At 46.7% G+C, this 19,172-nt stretch overlaps 1 protein-coding gene across 3 annotated transcripts in view; it reads left to right on the forward strand.

The window, feature by feature from the left end:
- Positions 1-11,987, forward strand: part of LOC119453839 (uncharacterized) — a 49,668-nt gene extending 37,681 nt beyond the window's left edge. For all 3 annotated transcript variants that reach the window (XM_037715886.2, XM_049666864.1, XM_049666865.1), the window contains exons 8-9: positions 4,794-5,202; positions 11,716-11,987. In XM_037715886.2, coding sequence (XP_037571814.1) covers positions 4,794-5,202; positions 11,716-11,734 — 428 coding nt within the window. In that variant the 3' untranslated portion in view covers positions 11,735-11,987. The remainder of the gene's footprint in view (positions 1-4,793; positions 5,203-11,715) is intronic.
- Positions 11,988-19,172: the final 7,185 nt, after the last annotated feature.

The following is a 19,172-nucleotide window of genomic DNA, read 5'->3' on the forward strand; positions in this document are numbered from 1 at the left end:
GAAATGTTTACGAAGCTTCTCGTGAGAACATAAGAATTATTCAGGTAATTGAATGTAAATTGCAACTCGCTTTTTCGAAATACTTCAGGATGTGAAAAATCAGCTGCTCCAAGCTGCTCCAAAATGCCAAATTGCCTGCTACAAAGTGCTCCAAAATGAAGTTTCTGATGCTCCAAAAATTGCTCCAAATCATAAGTCCGCAGTAGCATCACTGAAAACGCAACAGCCGGGTTCTACTGTAGCTTGTTTGAAACACGTGACATGTGATTATAATAACTGCATGTCGCCAATGTGTCCATCATCTCTGTTTCTGGATATACCGAATTACATCTGGGAAAACTAGCAATATATGAAATATCAATTTGTGTGTGTGTGTGTGTGTTGCATGCACAGATCATTTTTTTTCTCCACGAGATCTGCAATGGATGGAAATGTTTACCAAGCTTCTCGTAAGAACGTACAAATTATTCAGGTCTTTGAATGTAAATTGCAACTTGCTTTTTAGAAATACTTTAGGATGTGAAAAATCAGCTGCTCCCATATGCCAAATTGTCTGCCTGCTCCAAAGTGCTCCAAAATGAAATTTTTTATGCTCCAACGATTGCTCCAAATCAGAAGTCTGCAGTAGCGTCACTGCACATGTTATCCAAAATTGCAGCACATTTCCAATCGTAAGTGTTTCAGGATATATGCGACACATTTTAAATATCATTACACTCATCAGTGCCTTTGCTGTTGATTCACTATCTTGGTGTACACAATTGTGTACACAGCAGTCTGAAAGGGTTAAGTGTGTTCACTAATCTGAGGTGGTATGGAGTAGCTGACTGGAATATTCAAACTTGGTGGGGATTGGCTGAAATACCGCATAATCGGTTATATGCAAGTTTCACCGTGAAGTCGCACATCAAGGTGAAATTTACATGTAACTTGCACCCCGCCTTTATTGTTCCACTTTTCAAAAAATTCCCTGCACGCATTATATGAACGAAAATAAAGTACTGCCTCAGCTTTTAAAGAAGAACGGCAGATTGGGCGAGTTGGTGGTTTTCCATGTTGCTTAAGGGGGGACGCGGGTTCTAGAATGGTAAAAAACCGCCGAAAAATTGATTTTTGGAAAAACGCATTTCAGGAATGTTTGGGCCTTCAAGCAGCTGCCCTCAAATTATTAACCCTGATTTCGATCAGTAAATAGGAAAAAATCGGCTTTCAAAACGCCCCGGGAGACGCGAAACGACCTGCGGCAGGCAAAATTTGTTCAAACTTCCCACGCGGGCGCAGCCGCCAACCGACCGCCACCATCTTGGGCTTGTTTTGTAGCTGTTTTCTTTGTGAGCATTTTGCACCAGCTCAAAATGGCGCCGCTAAAGCTGAACGATCGCTCTTGCCGCTTTTCCGAAGGGTGGTTCCGGGCTTCTGATTGGGGGGAGCGCATGCGCGCTAGGCGAGCCCCCGTCTCACGCTTCCCATTGGCTGGCGCGACCAGCGAGGCGGCCATTTTGCTTTTTTTTTTTGCGTGCGCCACCGTATCTCTGTTGCTCCCGGTTTCTCGCGGTCGTCTGCTACGCTTGTGTTCACGCAGCTCGCGCACCGTCTTTTCGTCTTGCGCTCGCCTGAAGATCCAATGCCTCCTATAAAGTCTTTATAGGAGGTGTTGGTTAATCTTGCAGAAAGAAACGAAAGCGTCCATCGAACGCACGGCTGAAGATCGCGGATAAAGGCGCGCTACCCGAACGGCCGGAACCACCGCGTCCGAAGCGGCTCATCTAATGTCGCCGTTCATTCTACTGGGCATAGCTACGGAGCCCATCTGATGTCATCGGATCGTCAGCCAGCGCGTCCAGCGCTGGCTGACGATCCCAAGACTGTGTTGATATGGCATACTATTCAGCGCAAAACCGCGTTGATACGGCGTACTATTCAGCGCGCTTCCCGAACGGTCGGCACGAGCGGAACGGCCGGAACCACCTGTCGCGTCTGGAGCGGCACATAAACATCGCCGTTGATTCTACTGGGCATAGCTGTGGCCCATCTGATGTCATCGGATCATCAAACAGCGCATCCAGCGGTACCCAAGAGTGTTTTGATACGGCTTACTATTCAGTGGGCGAGTTGGCTGAGCGCGTGACAAGTGCGGCGATCTTGAAGGAGTGTCTGGCATCATAGTGCGCAACGGAGCGGAGCGGAAATTCAAGCTGCTAGTCGCAAAAGCTTCGGAAGTAGCAATATGAGCATGTAGACAGTAGTGATACCAAGGTTAGGCTTTCAAAACGGCACAAGCCAGCAAAGAACCCTGCATATACAGCCCTGGCATGCTGTAGAGCGAAGTGTTGTTGAATGACAATAATCAGTTTTGGTCATTCAATAAATATTCCATAAATGCGTGATTTTGACTTGAACATTGTGTAAGCTTATTTGTCTATGGAAAGGCTACTTTATTATACAATTTTTGTATTCATTTAGCTTGCAGGCCACTGGAATGGGCACATGAAGTGGTAAATGTAGTTTCTCATGCTGGTTTAGGGGCAGTACATGGCTTTATGACAAGCTTTTCCCAGTTTTCTGGCAGGGTACAGTCATATATTTAGTATAGTTATTCTCGTGAAGAATAGAGCTACAAAATGATGTCAATAATATTGCTGTAGCTGGATTCTATAAAAAGTTGCAGCTGTCTAAACTTCAAATGCGTTTTTCTCAGTTCGATGTTTTTACACACCGCACTCAGTCTTACGGGGCTTTTTTCTGTGATGTTGTGGAGTGACAATAACAAGTTTGGTATCAGTGCATACGTAATGAAATGATCTAGGGGGTGATGCTATTTATGTTACTGTAGCATCCTTTTATAAATTACAATCAAAAGTAACAATGGAGTGAAAATAAGAAAAATATATTCACAGTCAATGTTGGTCTCCTTTCTTACCTTTATAATGCTTTCAAACAAATAAAAATAGCATCACCCCCTAGAGCAAGTCTTTGGCATTAAAGTCATGCTCTAACTTTTTGTCTTTGACAAGGATAAATTGCCAAAAAGCCCCGTAAGAAGTACTCATGAAATTTATTTTCATATTTTAATACTTTCTGAACTAGAGTAGCTATCAAAAAACTAATTATAGATTTGAAATCAGTGTGAAAAATTGATCTAAACAGTGAAGTTTAGTTCAGATAGAACCAAAACTAAAGAAAAAGTTTTTAGAACCCACGTCCCCCCTTAAAAACAGAGCTACTGATACAGGACACAGAAAAGAGAGCTGCCAAAGTTTATTAGTTGCTACAGTTTGTGCTGCCGTATAAAATCTGGATCGCTGGAAATGTGGCGCAGCACTGCCATATTAGATTATGGGGTTTTACGTGCCAAAACCAGTTCCGATTATGAGGCACGCCGTAGTGGGGGACTCCGGAAATTTGGACCACCTGGGGTTCTTTAACGTGCACCTAAATCTAAGTACACGGATGTTTTCGCATTTCGCCCCCATCGAAATGCCGCCGCCGTGGCCGGGATTCGATCCCGCGACCTCGTGCTCAGCAGCCCAACACCATAGCCACTGAGCAACCACGGCGGGTAGCACTGCCATATTGAAACAGATAACTGAATCTATCAGCCTCAGACATAAGCTGGGGAGTGACTTCGAGGCTAACAATCCTGGAAGAGAACCTCGCACCTCGCCTTATATTCGAATAAATACAGTACGTATTGCACAACAAACTAGGCCCCCACCTGTGCTATTGGACTTAAAGGGACACTAAAGAGAAAGACTGAATATGTTTACACTGGTAAAGTATTCCTTGAAAACTTTAAATAATTTTGCGATAATAGGTTGAATATTAAAAGATAAAAAACAAAAAAACGAAGCTCAAAGTTAAATTTTTTTTCAATTTCGTGCCAAAACCCCTGCCCTGCACTGGTACGTCAGTGTGGGATCACGAATTACAAAGTACTATCGACCGAAAAAGCTTACAGACCAAGGGATCTGACAAAAAGCTGAATATCTCTGCAGCCTCAAAACGCAGCCTGGTATTCCCATTTCCAGCCTCTACTGGTATATGCGAACAACATTGTGATGTGCGTTTTTACTGGCTATTTTAAAGGCTGCTTGGATATTTAACGTTTTCTGAGATCCCGTGGTCAGTAAACTTTTTTGGTTGATAGTAGATATTGTTTTGTGCTTGGGTCTCATTGGCTAAGTAAAACTTCCCGAAGCTTGCCATGTTAAAAAACTTTGGCTCGTTTTGAACATAAGGAAATCCATTTTTACCAATGGGCAATTAACTAGGGCCTAGCAGACGCCGTCAATATCTGTGACGTCATGGCAAGCTGGTGCTGAAACTTCAAGGCAGTGCCGCGAAGGTATTGTAGAAACGTAATTTACTAATGCAGATGAAATAAGTTTTCTATTTTATGTCACTTTATAGGCAGTTTTACAAATAGAGGACCTAAAGTTGGAAGAACGGGATCCACCGGGCAAACAAAAGAACACGGAGATTATGGAAGAAAGCAAATGGCCTACATTGGAGCTAGTTTTTTTTGCATATGTTAAGCTCCTTGGATATGCTACTTTTAAAACTCTGCATTATTGGATTTATCAAGCAAACTCGCGTTGCAGCTGTGCCTGCTATGGCTTCAAAATCTGAAAATCGGTTAAGCACTTGCGTCGGTACTTCTAGTGTGCCTACCCAAGCTAATAATTGCTCATGGAAAAGCAATTTCGATTGTGTATGCACATGTGATGCCCAAGCTTGCTACTGGAAATGTAATTGTGGAAACTGATGCATTGTTTGTGCTGCTTATGTTGCAGAATTGCAGGCTTTATCTGATGAAGACACTGTGGCAGATGGGCAGGACACAACCGATCAATGTGCCAACCAAAATAATCAAGAAATACACAGCCGTAGGGTGTTTAACTACCGATTGAGTAGAGCTCGCCAAGTTGTCGACAATGCATTTGGCGTTATGGCTGCACAATGGAGGATCCTACAACGCCCTCTTAAAGTAAAAGACGAAAATATAAAGAAGATCATCCTGGCCTGTGTGGCGCTCCACAATTTCCTGCTCACGGAGTCAGGTGCATCTCGAGCCACGTATTGTCCACCAGAAATGACAGACACCGAGGACTGCCAGGGGAACGTCATTCAAGGAACTTGGAGGTCTCTTGAGAATAAGGGAGCGTTGAGTAACATACAGAGCACTGGCTGTCACTCGTCAAGGTAAGGCTTCAGACTTATACCCGTGTCACACGGGCACCCAGAAACTCCTTTAGGATAAGGGAGCGCGAAACTTCCTAAGGGAGTTCGACCTCAAGGAAGTTGTGGCCGTGCCACACGGCCAATAACAAGTTTTCATAAGAAGCCGCCAGAGGCGCTATCAGCGGCGTTTGATGTTTGTAGAATTACAAAAATGTAACTTCTAATTACGCTCGTAGCTATTATAATTAACGCTCCTTCGATAAAAAACACTATTTATTATATTTGGTGCGAAAAACATACACCTCGCTAAAAATCAAAGTGCACTTGCTAAACATAGCAGTGCTGACAGCGACGCTAGCCACCATGTGCTTCTCTGTGTTCCTTTGCGGCGGGGCGAGTATGCTGATTTGCACTTGAAAGTTTATTTATTTCAACAGAACTGTTTTGAAAAACACTCGACATTATTTTTAATGCGAACCATAATTAAATTCTCAGCTTTACAACAACAAGCCTGGGCACGAGAGTACTCCCTTCAGCCGCTGAGGGAGATCGCCGATCTCCCTTGACCAAAAGCTCCGTTAAACTCCCTTAGTGTAAGGGCGACCGTGTGACATCGCATGCATCTCCCTCAACATAAAGACGACGGAGTTGAAAGGAGTTTGCGGATGCCCGTCTGACAGGGGTATTAGCGCAATGCACGTACTCAAACTGCAACCGCTGACGTTGGCACTGATTAAATAAAAAAAGAAGCTTTAGTTATTTCGATCCTGAAATTAGCCCTCACTGAATAATTTGAACTCTTCTGGTCGGCACACACATGCCGGACCGCAGTAGGGAGACTGCAGCATCTGTCTTGGCAGGGCTAAGGGTTGGTGAATGCGCTGGAGACAGTTACCTCCCTCCCTTCAGAAATCTCAATTTTCAGCCTGCCTTCGGCTGACACCAAAGTCAAATTTGCAGCTCGATATGAATGATTGTTTGACCGATTCTCATGCACACCTGTTTTCCGGGAAGACAGTTTTGAATATTGCCTGCATGTACAAAAGAGGAACAGTGATTGTCGTGTAAGCTTACCATTGCATTGCCGCCATTGTTGGTGGCACAACGAGCTTTCGCATAGGATGGCGACAACTGCACTGCATTTTTGGCATTAGTTACATAATGTGATTCAAAGGATAGTTGTCAAGATAGCGGCCGCGCAGTTGTGTCGTGTTTTCGGCACGCTGGAGGCTTGCACGCGTCGAAAGACAAACCGGCGAAATGGCAAACAGTCTAGGCATGGGCCACAATCCCTTTAGCAGTTGCAGTGGAGTGAGACAAGAGCGGAATATCAAACACAATGAACTGCAAGGAGGGCGACATGTTGTGGTCTTTAGGCTGCAATAAAAGGCTGCCTTGGTGAGTGGTGTTAAGGGGAAGCTTTAGCTCGGGGCCAACTTCAATTTCTCTATTCAAATCATATGTGAAACGCAGAAAAACTTTTATGAGACAACCGCTTGACCAATGTGAAGGTAGTTTCTTGCATTTCTAGTGAATCTAGGATGCAGAATTTTTATCGGGTGGGGAATTCCCCAAAATTGGCAAGTTTAAAAAAAATTGAAGCTTGTAGTTCACAAGTATAGCTTGGAATCAAAAAGAGATGTCACAGTTTTGTAAACTGCATCTGTTAGAGCACGTAAAGTGGACAAATTAGATATAGTTGTTCCTAGTTTATGGGAAATTTTTACAATGCTTACAAGGGTTTTTCAAAAGTGCTGCTCACAATTTAGTGGTATACAGTGAAATCTCGTTGATACGATCTTCACGGGAACCGGAAAATAAAGCGTGTCATGCGAAAATCGTATCATTGAACGTATTATTCAACTAAGTTGTTAACTTTGTTAATACAATAATTGGTACCAATGGTACGAGGTGCTGGAATTCACCTCGATCCCCACACCGACCCAGTGCCTCTTACACCGACCCAGTGGCCCAAGTTGACAATGAGCTTGGGTCACTAGATATGTGCTCGAGGTCCTGATCCTGTTGTGGTCATTCCATTATCATCGCCCTCGCCTCGTCATGGGACTCTTGTCATGTATTTTACGCTGACCCAGTGTTCCAATTTGTCTTATAGCTTGGGTTTCTAGGTGTGTGCGTTGTGATACAGTCGCGCATTTGTTGTCATACCGTCATGATGCCGTCGTAGTCATTCCATTGTTGTCACTTCAGCTTCATCATTTGATTCTTGTCATGCCATTGTTCCCATAGAGTCATCTGCCTCAACTGCCTCCATTGCCTCCCTGCTTACAATGAATGTGTATGACGTCGGTGCAGCTTAGCAAACCTCTGTTTTGGGAGATATTGTAGACGGTGACTGGATGGACGACACTAAGCTTTGGCCGCAATTTCAGAGAAGCTGCAAAAGCACTTTCGGAGCTGAGTAAGCTATGTCGAAACGGCGCAGCAGCGTATGTGGTGCTTGTAATTGAACGGGGCTAATTATGTATTCCAAGCTATCCAAACTTTCTGCTCATGAATTGAATCAGGATTAGTCTGTTTTACTCTTAGTTCTTTATTTGGCAAATATTTTGAAGCAGCAGCTTGTCACATTTCTGACTCGGTAAGATTCCTCGGTGCGGTCACAATCTGGGGCGCGATCTTGTACGCGTTCTAAAATGGAACGGAGGCGTTCCGTTCCATCGAGCCGCACACGATTGGTCAATTTCAACCGCGACGTTCAAATTGACCAATCGTGTGCGGCTCGATGGAACGAAACGCCTCCATTCCATTTTGGAACGCGTACAAGATCGCGCCCCTGATTATTTTCTGCCAAATTGCTCGCGGGTGTGCTCGACCCGGCGATCTTGCCTCTGCGGACATGACCTTTCCCCCTCCCTTCATTCAAACCTGATCCCGCCGCTTGCTGCAGCTGGCCTAGCCCGCCAAGCCGGCACTCCTTTTCCAGTTGATGTTGCCAACGCGCTGGCAGCGCCACTCTTTGGTTACTGCGCAAATCTCTGTGCTTCACTTCACTAACCTGACACTAGATGACACTATACGACTCTACGACACCATCGTGTCGCTCGCTCTTCGTTTCCGACGCCTCGCGCTTGTGCAAAACGACACTTGTCCACGCATCCAGTACCTGGTGTGACATTCCAAGGGTGAGTGCTTCGACGAAAATGGAAAACGGGTGCGTGTTAGAATCAAGTAAATACGGTAAGCGTTTCCTTTTCGAATTTTCGTGCCGAACCTGCATATAACGAAATCCGCTTTATAATGAAGTTTTTCGGGAATTTGTCAATTTCATTATATCCAGGTTTAACTGTATAACAGGAAGCGGCACTACTCCCTTTCCATTGTTTAAGGAGCGGTGCTCACTCTTCCCAAAGCTCAGCCCCGGAACGTCGGCAAGAGTGAAGGTTAGCGTTAGAATGCTGGCGGATGAGAAAATTTCTGTATCCTTGAGGAAAGCCGTATATATCTCGGAAGTGCCGGTAACACGTACGCACCAGTTGCAGCAACGGTCTGCGAACTTGGCCGTACAGATTCATTCGATTCCTTAATGCCACGTACACACTAGCGAAAAAATGCGCGCGGCGCGCCGCCGGCGGCAAGACGCGCGCCGCGGAAGCAGCCGCGAAACGGGTTTTTGTTGCCGCGGCAGGGATCGCTCCTGGACCAATTTTTTGCGGTTTGCCGCGTGCCGCGGGTGAAGGCGACCAATGAGAGCGGCCCGCTTCCGTGACGTGCGCGCGGGAAACTGGTGCCATGCGGGCCCGCCCGACCTAAAGCCCCTATATTTTTAAAAGTAGCACCATTCTTAGATCTTGCCGCCACCGCGCTCACCCCGGTGCTTCCTCCTCGCCCTCTCTTAGCCGCCTCCTGTCGCCCCAGCCTCCTCCGCTCCCCCATTGGCCAATCCGTGTCACGTGGAAGTTCGCGTCGCGCTTTTCTATATTTTTTTTCTTTCCAGCGTGCTCCGACTGCCATTCTCGGGCCTGTGTGACGAAAGTGTTGTACGCACAAACGGATCAAACGTGTTAGGGACAAGAACTTCGTTGTGATGGCATGCTGCTGCGCCTTAAGTTGCCGCAACCGACAAGGCGAGGGCAAAAGGCTTTTTTTGTTTACCATCCGGCGTGCGCAAACGCTTGCTGCACACTTGATATTTGCGCCGTCTCGCATCGTCGTGTTGCTACTTCCAAAACGGCATTATTAAGACCAGTTACTGACTGACGAAGCAAAATCGCGCCTCAAAAACGACGCAGGCGATGCAGGCGGCGCCACTGTCGATATCGCGCCTCGGTCGCGCCGAGCGCGATAGTGGAACGGAGGAGGAGGGAAGTGGATGGCACTACTTTTTATATATAGGGGCTTTAGCCCGACCGCTTGTTTCTCGCTTCGCACTATCATCTGCACGCGTGAGCTCCCGGATAGTTCGAGAAGGGGAGAGGAGTCTAGTCTGTCACGTGATTGCCGCAGCGGCGCGCCGCCGGTTGGTGTGGCCGCCCTGCCGCTGCTGCGTTTTGCCGCCGGCGGCGCGCCGCGCGCGTTTTTCCGCTAGTGTGTACGTGACATAATGTGCCAGTCACTATTTTTGCAGCTAGCCGACCACTGCACACGTCTTCAATCCACATGTCTTCAATCCACACGTCTTCAATCCACATGATTGTAGCATAGTGCGTTAGCGAAATTTCAGTTGCATTCCCGACAGCTGATTGCACAGAAGCAAGGTAGAAGCGGTAATGGTTTCATATTCATGCGCTGTCGCTGAGGCCACGTGTGGCACGTTGCCGAAAGCACTATCTCGTTTCTCTAGAGCAAACTGCTCTGTGAAAAAGGTCGATAGACAATGTTATCTTTTTGTAGTATTAGTGACATAAGTAGCCAGTAAAATGCCCTGACAGAACTCTTCAGGAGACTGTGGCTAAATTCAAGTGTCATACCACCATTTTATCTGAAGGGGGATACGATGTGCTGCAATTAGTTCTTGCTTCCAAAAACATACCAAAGAGCTTACAAGCAAGTTATCTGATACCCGTGCCACACGGGCAAAGTAAAATGCACTTTGAGCGAGTGCACTTCACGGCTAGTGTCATTCGCAGGCTGCCACATGGGAACGATTAGTGACGCTCACTGCAGAGCGCACTCGCCGGTGAGTGTGTTCGGCGAACTGCCTTTGCGGCGGCGAAGTGTGTAGCCTCGTTAGCAATGCTTAGAAGATACATAAAGTGATATTGAAAGAAGAGTCAATAGTAATTGTTAATAACATTGTTTTAAATTGCTAATATTACAAGATAATAAAATGTGCCACACCTCAAAAAAACAAGATCAAAAATCTACTCTCGCTCTCTGGCTGTTCACGACCACGCCGGGTAATGGCTGTGCAGTTGTTTGGCGCAGAGAGTCGTTTTGACTGTTGCTAGTCAAGTTGCCATCGTTGCTGGCGCTTGTAAAAGTGGATTGTAAATGTTGTTTCTAACAATAATCTGTTTTCGTGCACACATTTTTATATTAATAAATATATGCTTTCCCGTCTGACTCACGGTTGCCATTGCCAACAATTTGAAAGAACACTTTTCTTTCTCGTGTAGCAGCACACCGCCAAAGTGACAATCAGCGCGCTGAAGTGCATTAGCTCAAAGTGCACTTTACTTTGCCCGTGTGGCACGGGTATAAATGCACGAAAGCTGCTTTTCCAAGCAAAGCGCAACCTTAAGATCTGGTACCGTTTTAGAAAGTTAAGGGTTGTTATCCCTCCTTTTCACATTTGATTAATTGACTCGTCACCACAGAAGGTAAATTAAAACATAAAGACAAATTTCCGAGCAAGTCTTGTCACCTGGTGCCATTTTAATCAAAATGGAGTGTTTGGTGCACAACATGGTGACTGTGCAAAAATGCTACGTACACTGCTGAGGTGTCCTTTCATATATCGCGTAACGGCTGCCAATACAAAGCATGACCACACATTTAATGGTAATACTCGAATAGTGACTGTAAACGTCAAATTGGAAAACATACCTTTTGAACCGCATAAAGTCAACAGTTAATGCTGCCAAGGAAAGCACTGTTTGATGTTTTTAATTAGAGGGTAGAAATGACGAGGTAAACTTAAAGTTGGCAAAAAAACAACTTGGCGCCGATAGCAGCTGAAGCCACATCGAAATAAAGCTTGCTGCATTACGCATGTGATGCTCTACCAGTGGAGCTATGGAGAACGGCTGTTCTTCGCTCGCTTTTCTTGGATATTCGTGCACGTGTACGAAATCTGACGCGGGAGCATTAGCCAACGCCACTCATGCCTATGGCAGTGGAAGTAGAACATCCTTTGAACCACAGGTGTTACGTAGTATGTGAACCAGTACCTTTTGAAGTTTTATTCGAGGTAGGCCTCATCACCTACATCTCATGTACTTCGAGAATTGAATGTGGCATTTGCATGCCACAGGTGAATAAAGCAGCAAGCTTTATTTCATTTATGTACTTGAGCTGAAAGCCAGTAGAAAATGAATCCAGACCTTCATTCTTCTGTGTCATGTGTTCCAGGGTCGCCCTCGACTGTTGACCTGCCAGACAGGCCCACCTTGTCCTTTACACTGAGTGAGGGTGGTCGCCTGAGCTTCACTGCTGGCGTTGCTGCCACATGTAGCACTGCGGACCTTCATCCCTATGGCAAAAGGATTTGACACAGGCCTTCGAGGTTGGATGCGCCTTGGATGAAACGGAAAAAACGTGAATTAAGAATGGCTTCTAATTATTGTTCATATGTAAATACTTCTCATTATTGTGCATATGTAAATAAATGAAGAAATTCTGTGCACAGTTGGTCTCTCTGCCCACAGTATTCGAAAATTATATTGTAACTTCATACTTTTTGATGGGAAGCTACAAAATCTAATAAAATCGCAAATATAGCAATTTTGTGCAGTAAATGTACAATAGAAGTTAAATTCATGAACGCTTGCCTGCACTAATGAAAAATACTTTTTTTTTATGGTTGAGGAGAGTACATAATGCATACCTTTTAGTACTATATTCCACGGCACCACTGTGCTCCAATCCAGGGCAGCTCTAAATGTCACAAAATGATGAGCACTACTCTGCAGTGGCGCTACCATCACTGTTGAGCTTGCACTGCTGTGTAGGCTGCTTTAGTTAAGCCATGGAGGAAGGAAAGAACTCGGAGTGAGTGTAAAATTGAAGCTAGAAAAAGAGAACCCAACATAGGATCACGTTGAACTTGCTTAGGAACTATTGGGATCTTGTTGGGAACATGTGAATAAGTGTCTTTCTTTGCCGTGCTAGCCGTGCGCAGTGCACGCTCTTCTGATGAGATAAGTGCTACAGCAAAGTGCAGTTGCCGCACTGGCACGTTGCAACAGATGATTAATGTATACATTACAATGGGCGACTAAAGTTGCACAACCATATCGAGAGAAAACGTGCGCATAGCGATTCACAAAGTACCTGAATAAGTGCGCGTGAATTCGAACATATCAAGAACCAAGCACAGTGGGCCAAGTCTGTCGAGCGCGGGGTCACGTGTTGGGTGGACTTCTTCAGAAAAAAAAACTAAGGGAATGGCTTTTGGGGAGGAGCTAGCTTGCGAAGGGCTGGCTGCGTAATGTAATCCTCCCACCCAGTTTATTTCCTTCATCCGTGAGTACTGCAGCAGTGCTTCTTCAACAGAGGTGGAGTTTGGTGGGGCCCAATGAAGCAGAAGTGGTTCCTTAGCATCAGCTTATCGAAGCCAAGAAAAGTCGAAATGCACTGCATGCTGCTGGAGGGAACATGTGAACTTATCGAAACCTTTACACAACGTTACTGACGCATCGTTGAGGCTTGTCCAAAGTGTGCATTGCGTGAGTATTGGGGTCGACCAATTGTGGAGAAGCTACGCATGAAGCAGTATAGTAGTCGGGAAAGGGGTACGATGAGTTACTACGTAGTGCGTGTGGTATAGAAGGTGGAGGTCGTGCATGGGTATTCCATGGTGTATGTGCCTATGGTGCAACATCGAAACTTGCTTTCTGCTTCTGCTTTATCGGTACCCACCAGACACCAAGATTGAGCCCCACCAAATCCAACAAGACAACAGCTGAGGATTTTGGATGGGGAAACAGCGCGCAAGACGAGGACAAATGAAAGAACGACAACACACGCGCTGACTAACAATGTTTTACAGAAATAAAAAAAATTATCTGAGGCACATAGCCTAATTCTTGTTCTCGAGCTGGATTACTTGAAGAGGCTAGCTTTAATAGCATGAGAAATTGAAACAATATCTAGTTAACAAAAATTGACTAATGAACTTTTTAAATTACCTTATGGCACATATTGTGTACTGAAGAACGAGCAGTACACACTGCTTCGAAAAAGACGAGTTGGACGAAGCCTTGTGCCTGTGTTGCCTGAGCTGTGTAACCTCTCGCTGCAGTGCTCTACGCTCTAATTAAACCAGAGCACCTCTCAACATTTGGTGGATGTGCTGGGCCCTTTACCGACCTGGAACTCTGCAGCCCGATGCTCCCTCCCGTTTCTGCCATGCCTGAGGATGCCGCGCAGCCCGATCCTCCCCAGGCATTGCCTGTTGTCTGCTCCGGTGCTCTACGCCAAGGTGATCCTCCTGTCTTCAGCGGCACCGACGACCATGACGTCGAGGATTGGCTCTCCTCATACGACCGAGTGAATGTGCATAACGAATGGGATGACAAATATAAACTAACGTCATCTTCTATCTTTCTGGAGTCGCTCATCTCTGGTTCCGGAATTATGAATCCGACCTTTCCACCTGGACAGCATTTACTAATTGTTTCAAAGTCTTCAGTCGCCCTGCTGTGCGAAAGGTTCATGCAGAACTACACTTGCGTGGTCGCGCTCAGCAAAAGGGTGAAAACTTCACCACATTGAAAATGTCGACCTTTGTCAGTGCATTAACCTCACTATGCCAGAAAGTGAAAATATAAATGTCATGAAAGGCATAGAGGATGATGTTTTCCAGATGCTCTTGGCGAAAAATCTTCGAACAGTTGACGAGGTGATCACCCTGTGCCAGAGCTACGACGAGCTCTGCAAACAACGCCTTACTACGTGCCGAGCTGCTGCCCTGGACAACACTGTTTCGGCCCTAACCAACAGTTTCAATGCTACTCCCACCCACTCCTCATTCATCGACTAAGTCAAACAATTCGTTTGAGAGGAAGTCGCGCGTCAACTGTCACTTCTGCCTGCTACGCAGTCGTCTGAGTCCTCCTTGTCTCCGGAACTACGTCGTGTCATACGCGAACAAGTCAGCGGCGCAGTACCTCTCGCTCATCAGCCACCTCTAGCACCGGTTCCGCTCACGTACACTGCCGTCGTCGCCAGTCCAAGACCTCCGCCTGCAGTTTCGCACTACACGCCCACAAGCGGCTTCTACGCGTCGCCTTCTGCAGCTGCAAACTACATGCCCAGAAGTGACTTTTGCAGCGCCTCCGCAGCTCCTACGCTTGGCTCAGCATTGTGCACCCCAGCCTGGGGCCCCTGTTCACAATCCGTGGCGTACCCAAGACAATCGGCCCATCCGCTATGCATGTGGCTTTGCTGGCCACGTGGCACGATTTTGCCGCCAGTGGGGTTGGTACCCTCCCGATACTGCAAGACCACAAGGGAATGCGCCTGACTCCCAGTCCCGCTATGTCCCACCTGTTCCGCACTTCGCTTCATCTCCTGCTCCTCGAAGTTTCACCACTCGTCGGTCTCCATCTCCACGTCGACGTTCCCTGTACCCCCTTGTCCGCCGCCCTCCAGCTGTGGAGGAAAACTAAAATGCGCAGTTCCAGAGGCAAGAACTGCGATCTCATCGAACTGCTCAAGCCCTCGTTTATTTCCTGCGAACGTAATTGAAGTTTATGCAGAAGGTATCGCCATTCACGCGCTTGTCGACACCGGTGCCGCGGTGTCAGTGATTACCGACCAGGTTCGCCGTACACTCCGAAAGGTCGCGACGCCGTTTTCCGCTATTTTGCTACGTACAGCAAGCGCTGAGCCAATTGAGACTGTAGGAACTTGCACCGTCCGTGTCACCATACAAGACAGTTTATGTCACATCGAGTTTGATGTTCTTCCCCGCTGCTCTCATGCGATCATTCTAGGATGGAACTTCCTCTCTTCTCATTGCGCAGTTATTGATTGTGCCCATGCAGAACTTGCGCTGAATCCATTTTGCAGAAGTCTTTCTGAAGATTTGCCTCTATCTTCTGCTAGAGTGTTCGTCGCCGCCAACACCGATATCCCTGCTTTCTCTTCCGTCGTTGTGCTCGTTTCGTGTGCTGCTTTCTACGATTCCACAGTTCTCTTCATGCCGTCTAAACTTGCTGCACGCTGTCTAAACTTGCTGCACGCCGTCATCCCTTCTCGCTTTCCTTTACCATCCTTCCCATTCGCCAGGGCTCCAGCGCACTTCATGTTTCAAATCGGTTTTCGTGTCCATCAAGCTTGCACCATGGTGAGTGCTTCGGATCTGCTGACGAATTTGAGACGAGCTTTCTCTACGATGTGCCTGATGACTCGACTCCTCTTTAGGTTGACGCCATGGCTCTTCCTGTCTCTGCGTCTCAGCCAGCATGTGACAGAACGTTTGCTTGGTGTATTGATCCGAACCTCACTCCGAGTCCGCGAGTGCAGATCGTCGACCTCCTTACCCAATTTCACACTTCTTTTGACCTCCAACAACAATGTTTAGGACGTACCGCCACAGTCGTTCATCACATCGACACTGGTAGCCATGTGCCACTACGGTAGCGTCCATGCTGTGTGTGCGCGACGGAGCACCGTCTCATTGACAAGCACGTGGGCGACATACTTCAACGCGGCATGATACAGCCTTCCCACAGTCTTTGGGCCTCTCCAGTAGTGCTGGTGAAAAAGAAAGATGGGACAATTAGTTTTTGTGTGGACTATCGACGCCTGAACAAGATAACCCGGAAAGATGTCTATCCTCTCCCTCGTATTGACGACGCACTGAACTGCCTCCAAGGCACCGAATTCTTTTCGTCCTTAGACTTAGGATTTGGTTATTGGCAAGTCCTGGTGGCTGAGTCAGGTCGCCCGAAGACGGCATTCGTTATGCCTGACGGCTTATATGAATTTACTGTGATGCCCTTTGGCGTGTGCAATGCGCCTGCCACATTTGAAAGAATGGTGGATAACATCCTCCGCGGCCGCAAATGCAGACATACCTTTCTTATGTCGATGACATTGTCATCTTTTCCCCCGGACTTTTCTCACTTGCTCTGACTCGAACGCGTCCTCACTCTTCTCACCAATGCTGGACTCCAGCTCAACATTAATAGAAGTTTTGCTTCGCCGCCGGACAGCTAGTCATCCTTGGCAACATTGTTTCAAAAGATAGTGTGCTTTCAGATTCTACCAAACTCCGAGCAGTCGCCGGATTCGCATGACCAAAGACCACCAAAGAACTCCGCAGCTTCATCGGATTGTGCTCATACTTTCGCCATTTCATCCGCAACTTCGCCATCATAATAGCGCCTTTGACGGAGCTTCTCACGGGTAACCACGACCTCTCGGCCTGGTCACCGAGAGGTCGTGGGACATACGAAAAATATATTCGTATGTCCCAAAAATTGTGGCAGAAATAACTGATATCACTGCTCTCGCGTTTTTTTTTTTGTCTATTTAATAAATAAAGAAAATAGCACACGAACTTTAGAACTATATCAGTTTGAAACCAGCAAAGCAGTATATGCAGCTGACATAAAAAACGTAAGGGCCATGAAAATAACAGGTTGAGTAAAAAAATTTTGATGAATCTTTGTCATTCAAGAACCTTGTTTACAATTTTGTACATATCCAATGGCCAGGGAAAAAAACTCAATGACGCTGTCCTTCGTTCCAATGTATTGTGCAGGAGCAGCTGTCACCGGTCGTGTATTGTGATTATAATTGCACCGAAATTATGGTCGCAACAGAGAGCACATATAAAAAGCAGGAGCTCTGCAAAATATACATTAGAATTAAATGCGAAGCTACAATGGAATACACAAATGCGGCAGTGCTGTTTGGGACCCTTTAACTCGGGCAAATGCAGAAAAACTCGAAAACGTACAAAGGTTAGCTATCCGTTTCATGTACAAACGGTTCAAACGACTCGACTCACCCTGAGCCATGTTACAGTTGGGCGATCTAGAACTGCATGGTCAAAGTAGGAAATCTGCATGTCTTAACTTGTTAGCTTCTCAGTACTTTGGAAACACTGGAATACAACCACACGATTACTTAGAGTAACATACTGGTCAAGCCTGACGTCACCAACAGAGTCACCACATCAAGCCCGTATTCGCGAGAACTAACCTGTATATAGATATTCCTTCTTCCCGCGAACAGTGACTGAGTGGAACTCATTGCCGCCCACTTCCTCCTTGTTACGTACTAATGTGTGATTTCTTACCACGTCTTTCTTCATATTTATTTGTACACCACAATCTCCTGCTTGGACCCTTTGTCCGCAGTATAGTATGAACAACATTGCGAAATGTCTGACCGGACGTTTCTCGCGCAATGCCGCATTCTGAGTAGCTTGCGACAAGCGTGTGATTATTAGCCTGGCTGTGAATATCAGTGACGAACCAATTCGCGAAGTGAGGGTTAAGGTGAAGTTTTTTTTTTTTTTGTCTCTTTTTGACTTTCTCGCTGCTGCTGGCTGCGGCCTTGTCGATTAGCGATTGCCGAATACGTGAGTCGTACTGAAAGTAATGTCATCATATCACGCCGTTGTCATTCGTACCATTGCCATCCTTGCTGGCTGCTGACAATTGCTTTTCCTATTGAGATACTTGTACAGGGCAGCAATGCTTTTATGATGTCCCCTGATCTCCATGCCACCGTGGTCATTACATCTTTGCCATGGGCATGATCGAACGCAATATGTTTATGTTGAGCAAGCCAGTTCCCGGTGGAAATGTCCATCTGGGTCGTGTGGTCTCTATTTGCAAATGGTCGCCAAGCAGCAACATCATCCTTCACGAGCACTAATAGAAGCTCCGCTTAAACCGAGTCTCGCAGCGAGAATCCGTAGATTTTTTTTTTTTTTCATTCGCACTGCGTGGACGCGCGAGGACGCCGACTAGACCGCCCGAGCAAATATCGGCTCCTGCTTTCGAGAATGTATCCGGTCAGTTTCTTGCCCATTTGTGAGCGAATTTTTGTGCCACTCAACGCATAAAGTCACAAGGATTCCATCGCGACCAAGTTTTTCACGGTGGGTGGACTTTTCGACCTCTTTTTCAAGACTTTTTTGCCTACCGCGCTAGGCCTAGCTACCCATCGGCGGAGCGGCCGCCGGCCGTTCCCGCAAGGGTTTTCCCGCACTCTACGCCGAAGATGTCTATGCAAATCTCCGTCGACGGAGAGGATATCACTCCCGATGATCTTCAAGACTCTGGGTGGTCCGTGGCCACCGCTAAACGCAAACTTCGTACCACGCATACCCCCACGAACGAGACGCAAGCAAGCGTCTCGATGCCCCGCAACGCGGAGTCGTCTCATCGCTCCCGAGCTGCATTGAAGAGGCACGTTATTGCTGCTTCGAGACTTCCTCACCTCCCAAAAGACCACCATCGAATCATCGTGAGACCTAGAAATGGCCTCGACATGAGAAATGTGAGTCAAATCAAGTTTGCCCAGTCACTCGCAATGGCTGCAGCGCTCAGTGAAGAAGACGTCGCAGGAGACGTGGTTTGCCCGAACATGATGCAGAACATCGCAGTTATCAGTACCCCAGCGGAGAAGAACGCCAGGGCATACTCCAAGATCAACACTATTACTATCGGTAAGGCCAGTTTTGAAGTTAGAGCCTACCGAGCTGCCCCCGACAACACATGCAAAGGTGTCATCAGGGGTATAGACTTGGACATTGGTCAAGAACAGCTTTATTCACTTATCGTGCACCAAAGGAACCCTAATGCACTACAGGTCAAGAGAATCAAGAATTCCACCACGGTGAT

This window comes from Dermacentor silvarum, chromosome 5, assembly GCF_013339745.2.
Source record: "Dermacentor silvarum isolate Dsil-2018 chromosome 5, BIME_Dsil_1.4, whole genome shotgun sequence".
NCBI lineage: Eukaryota > Metazoa > Arthropoda > Arachnida > Ixodida > Ixodidae > Dermacentor > Dermacentor silvarum.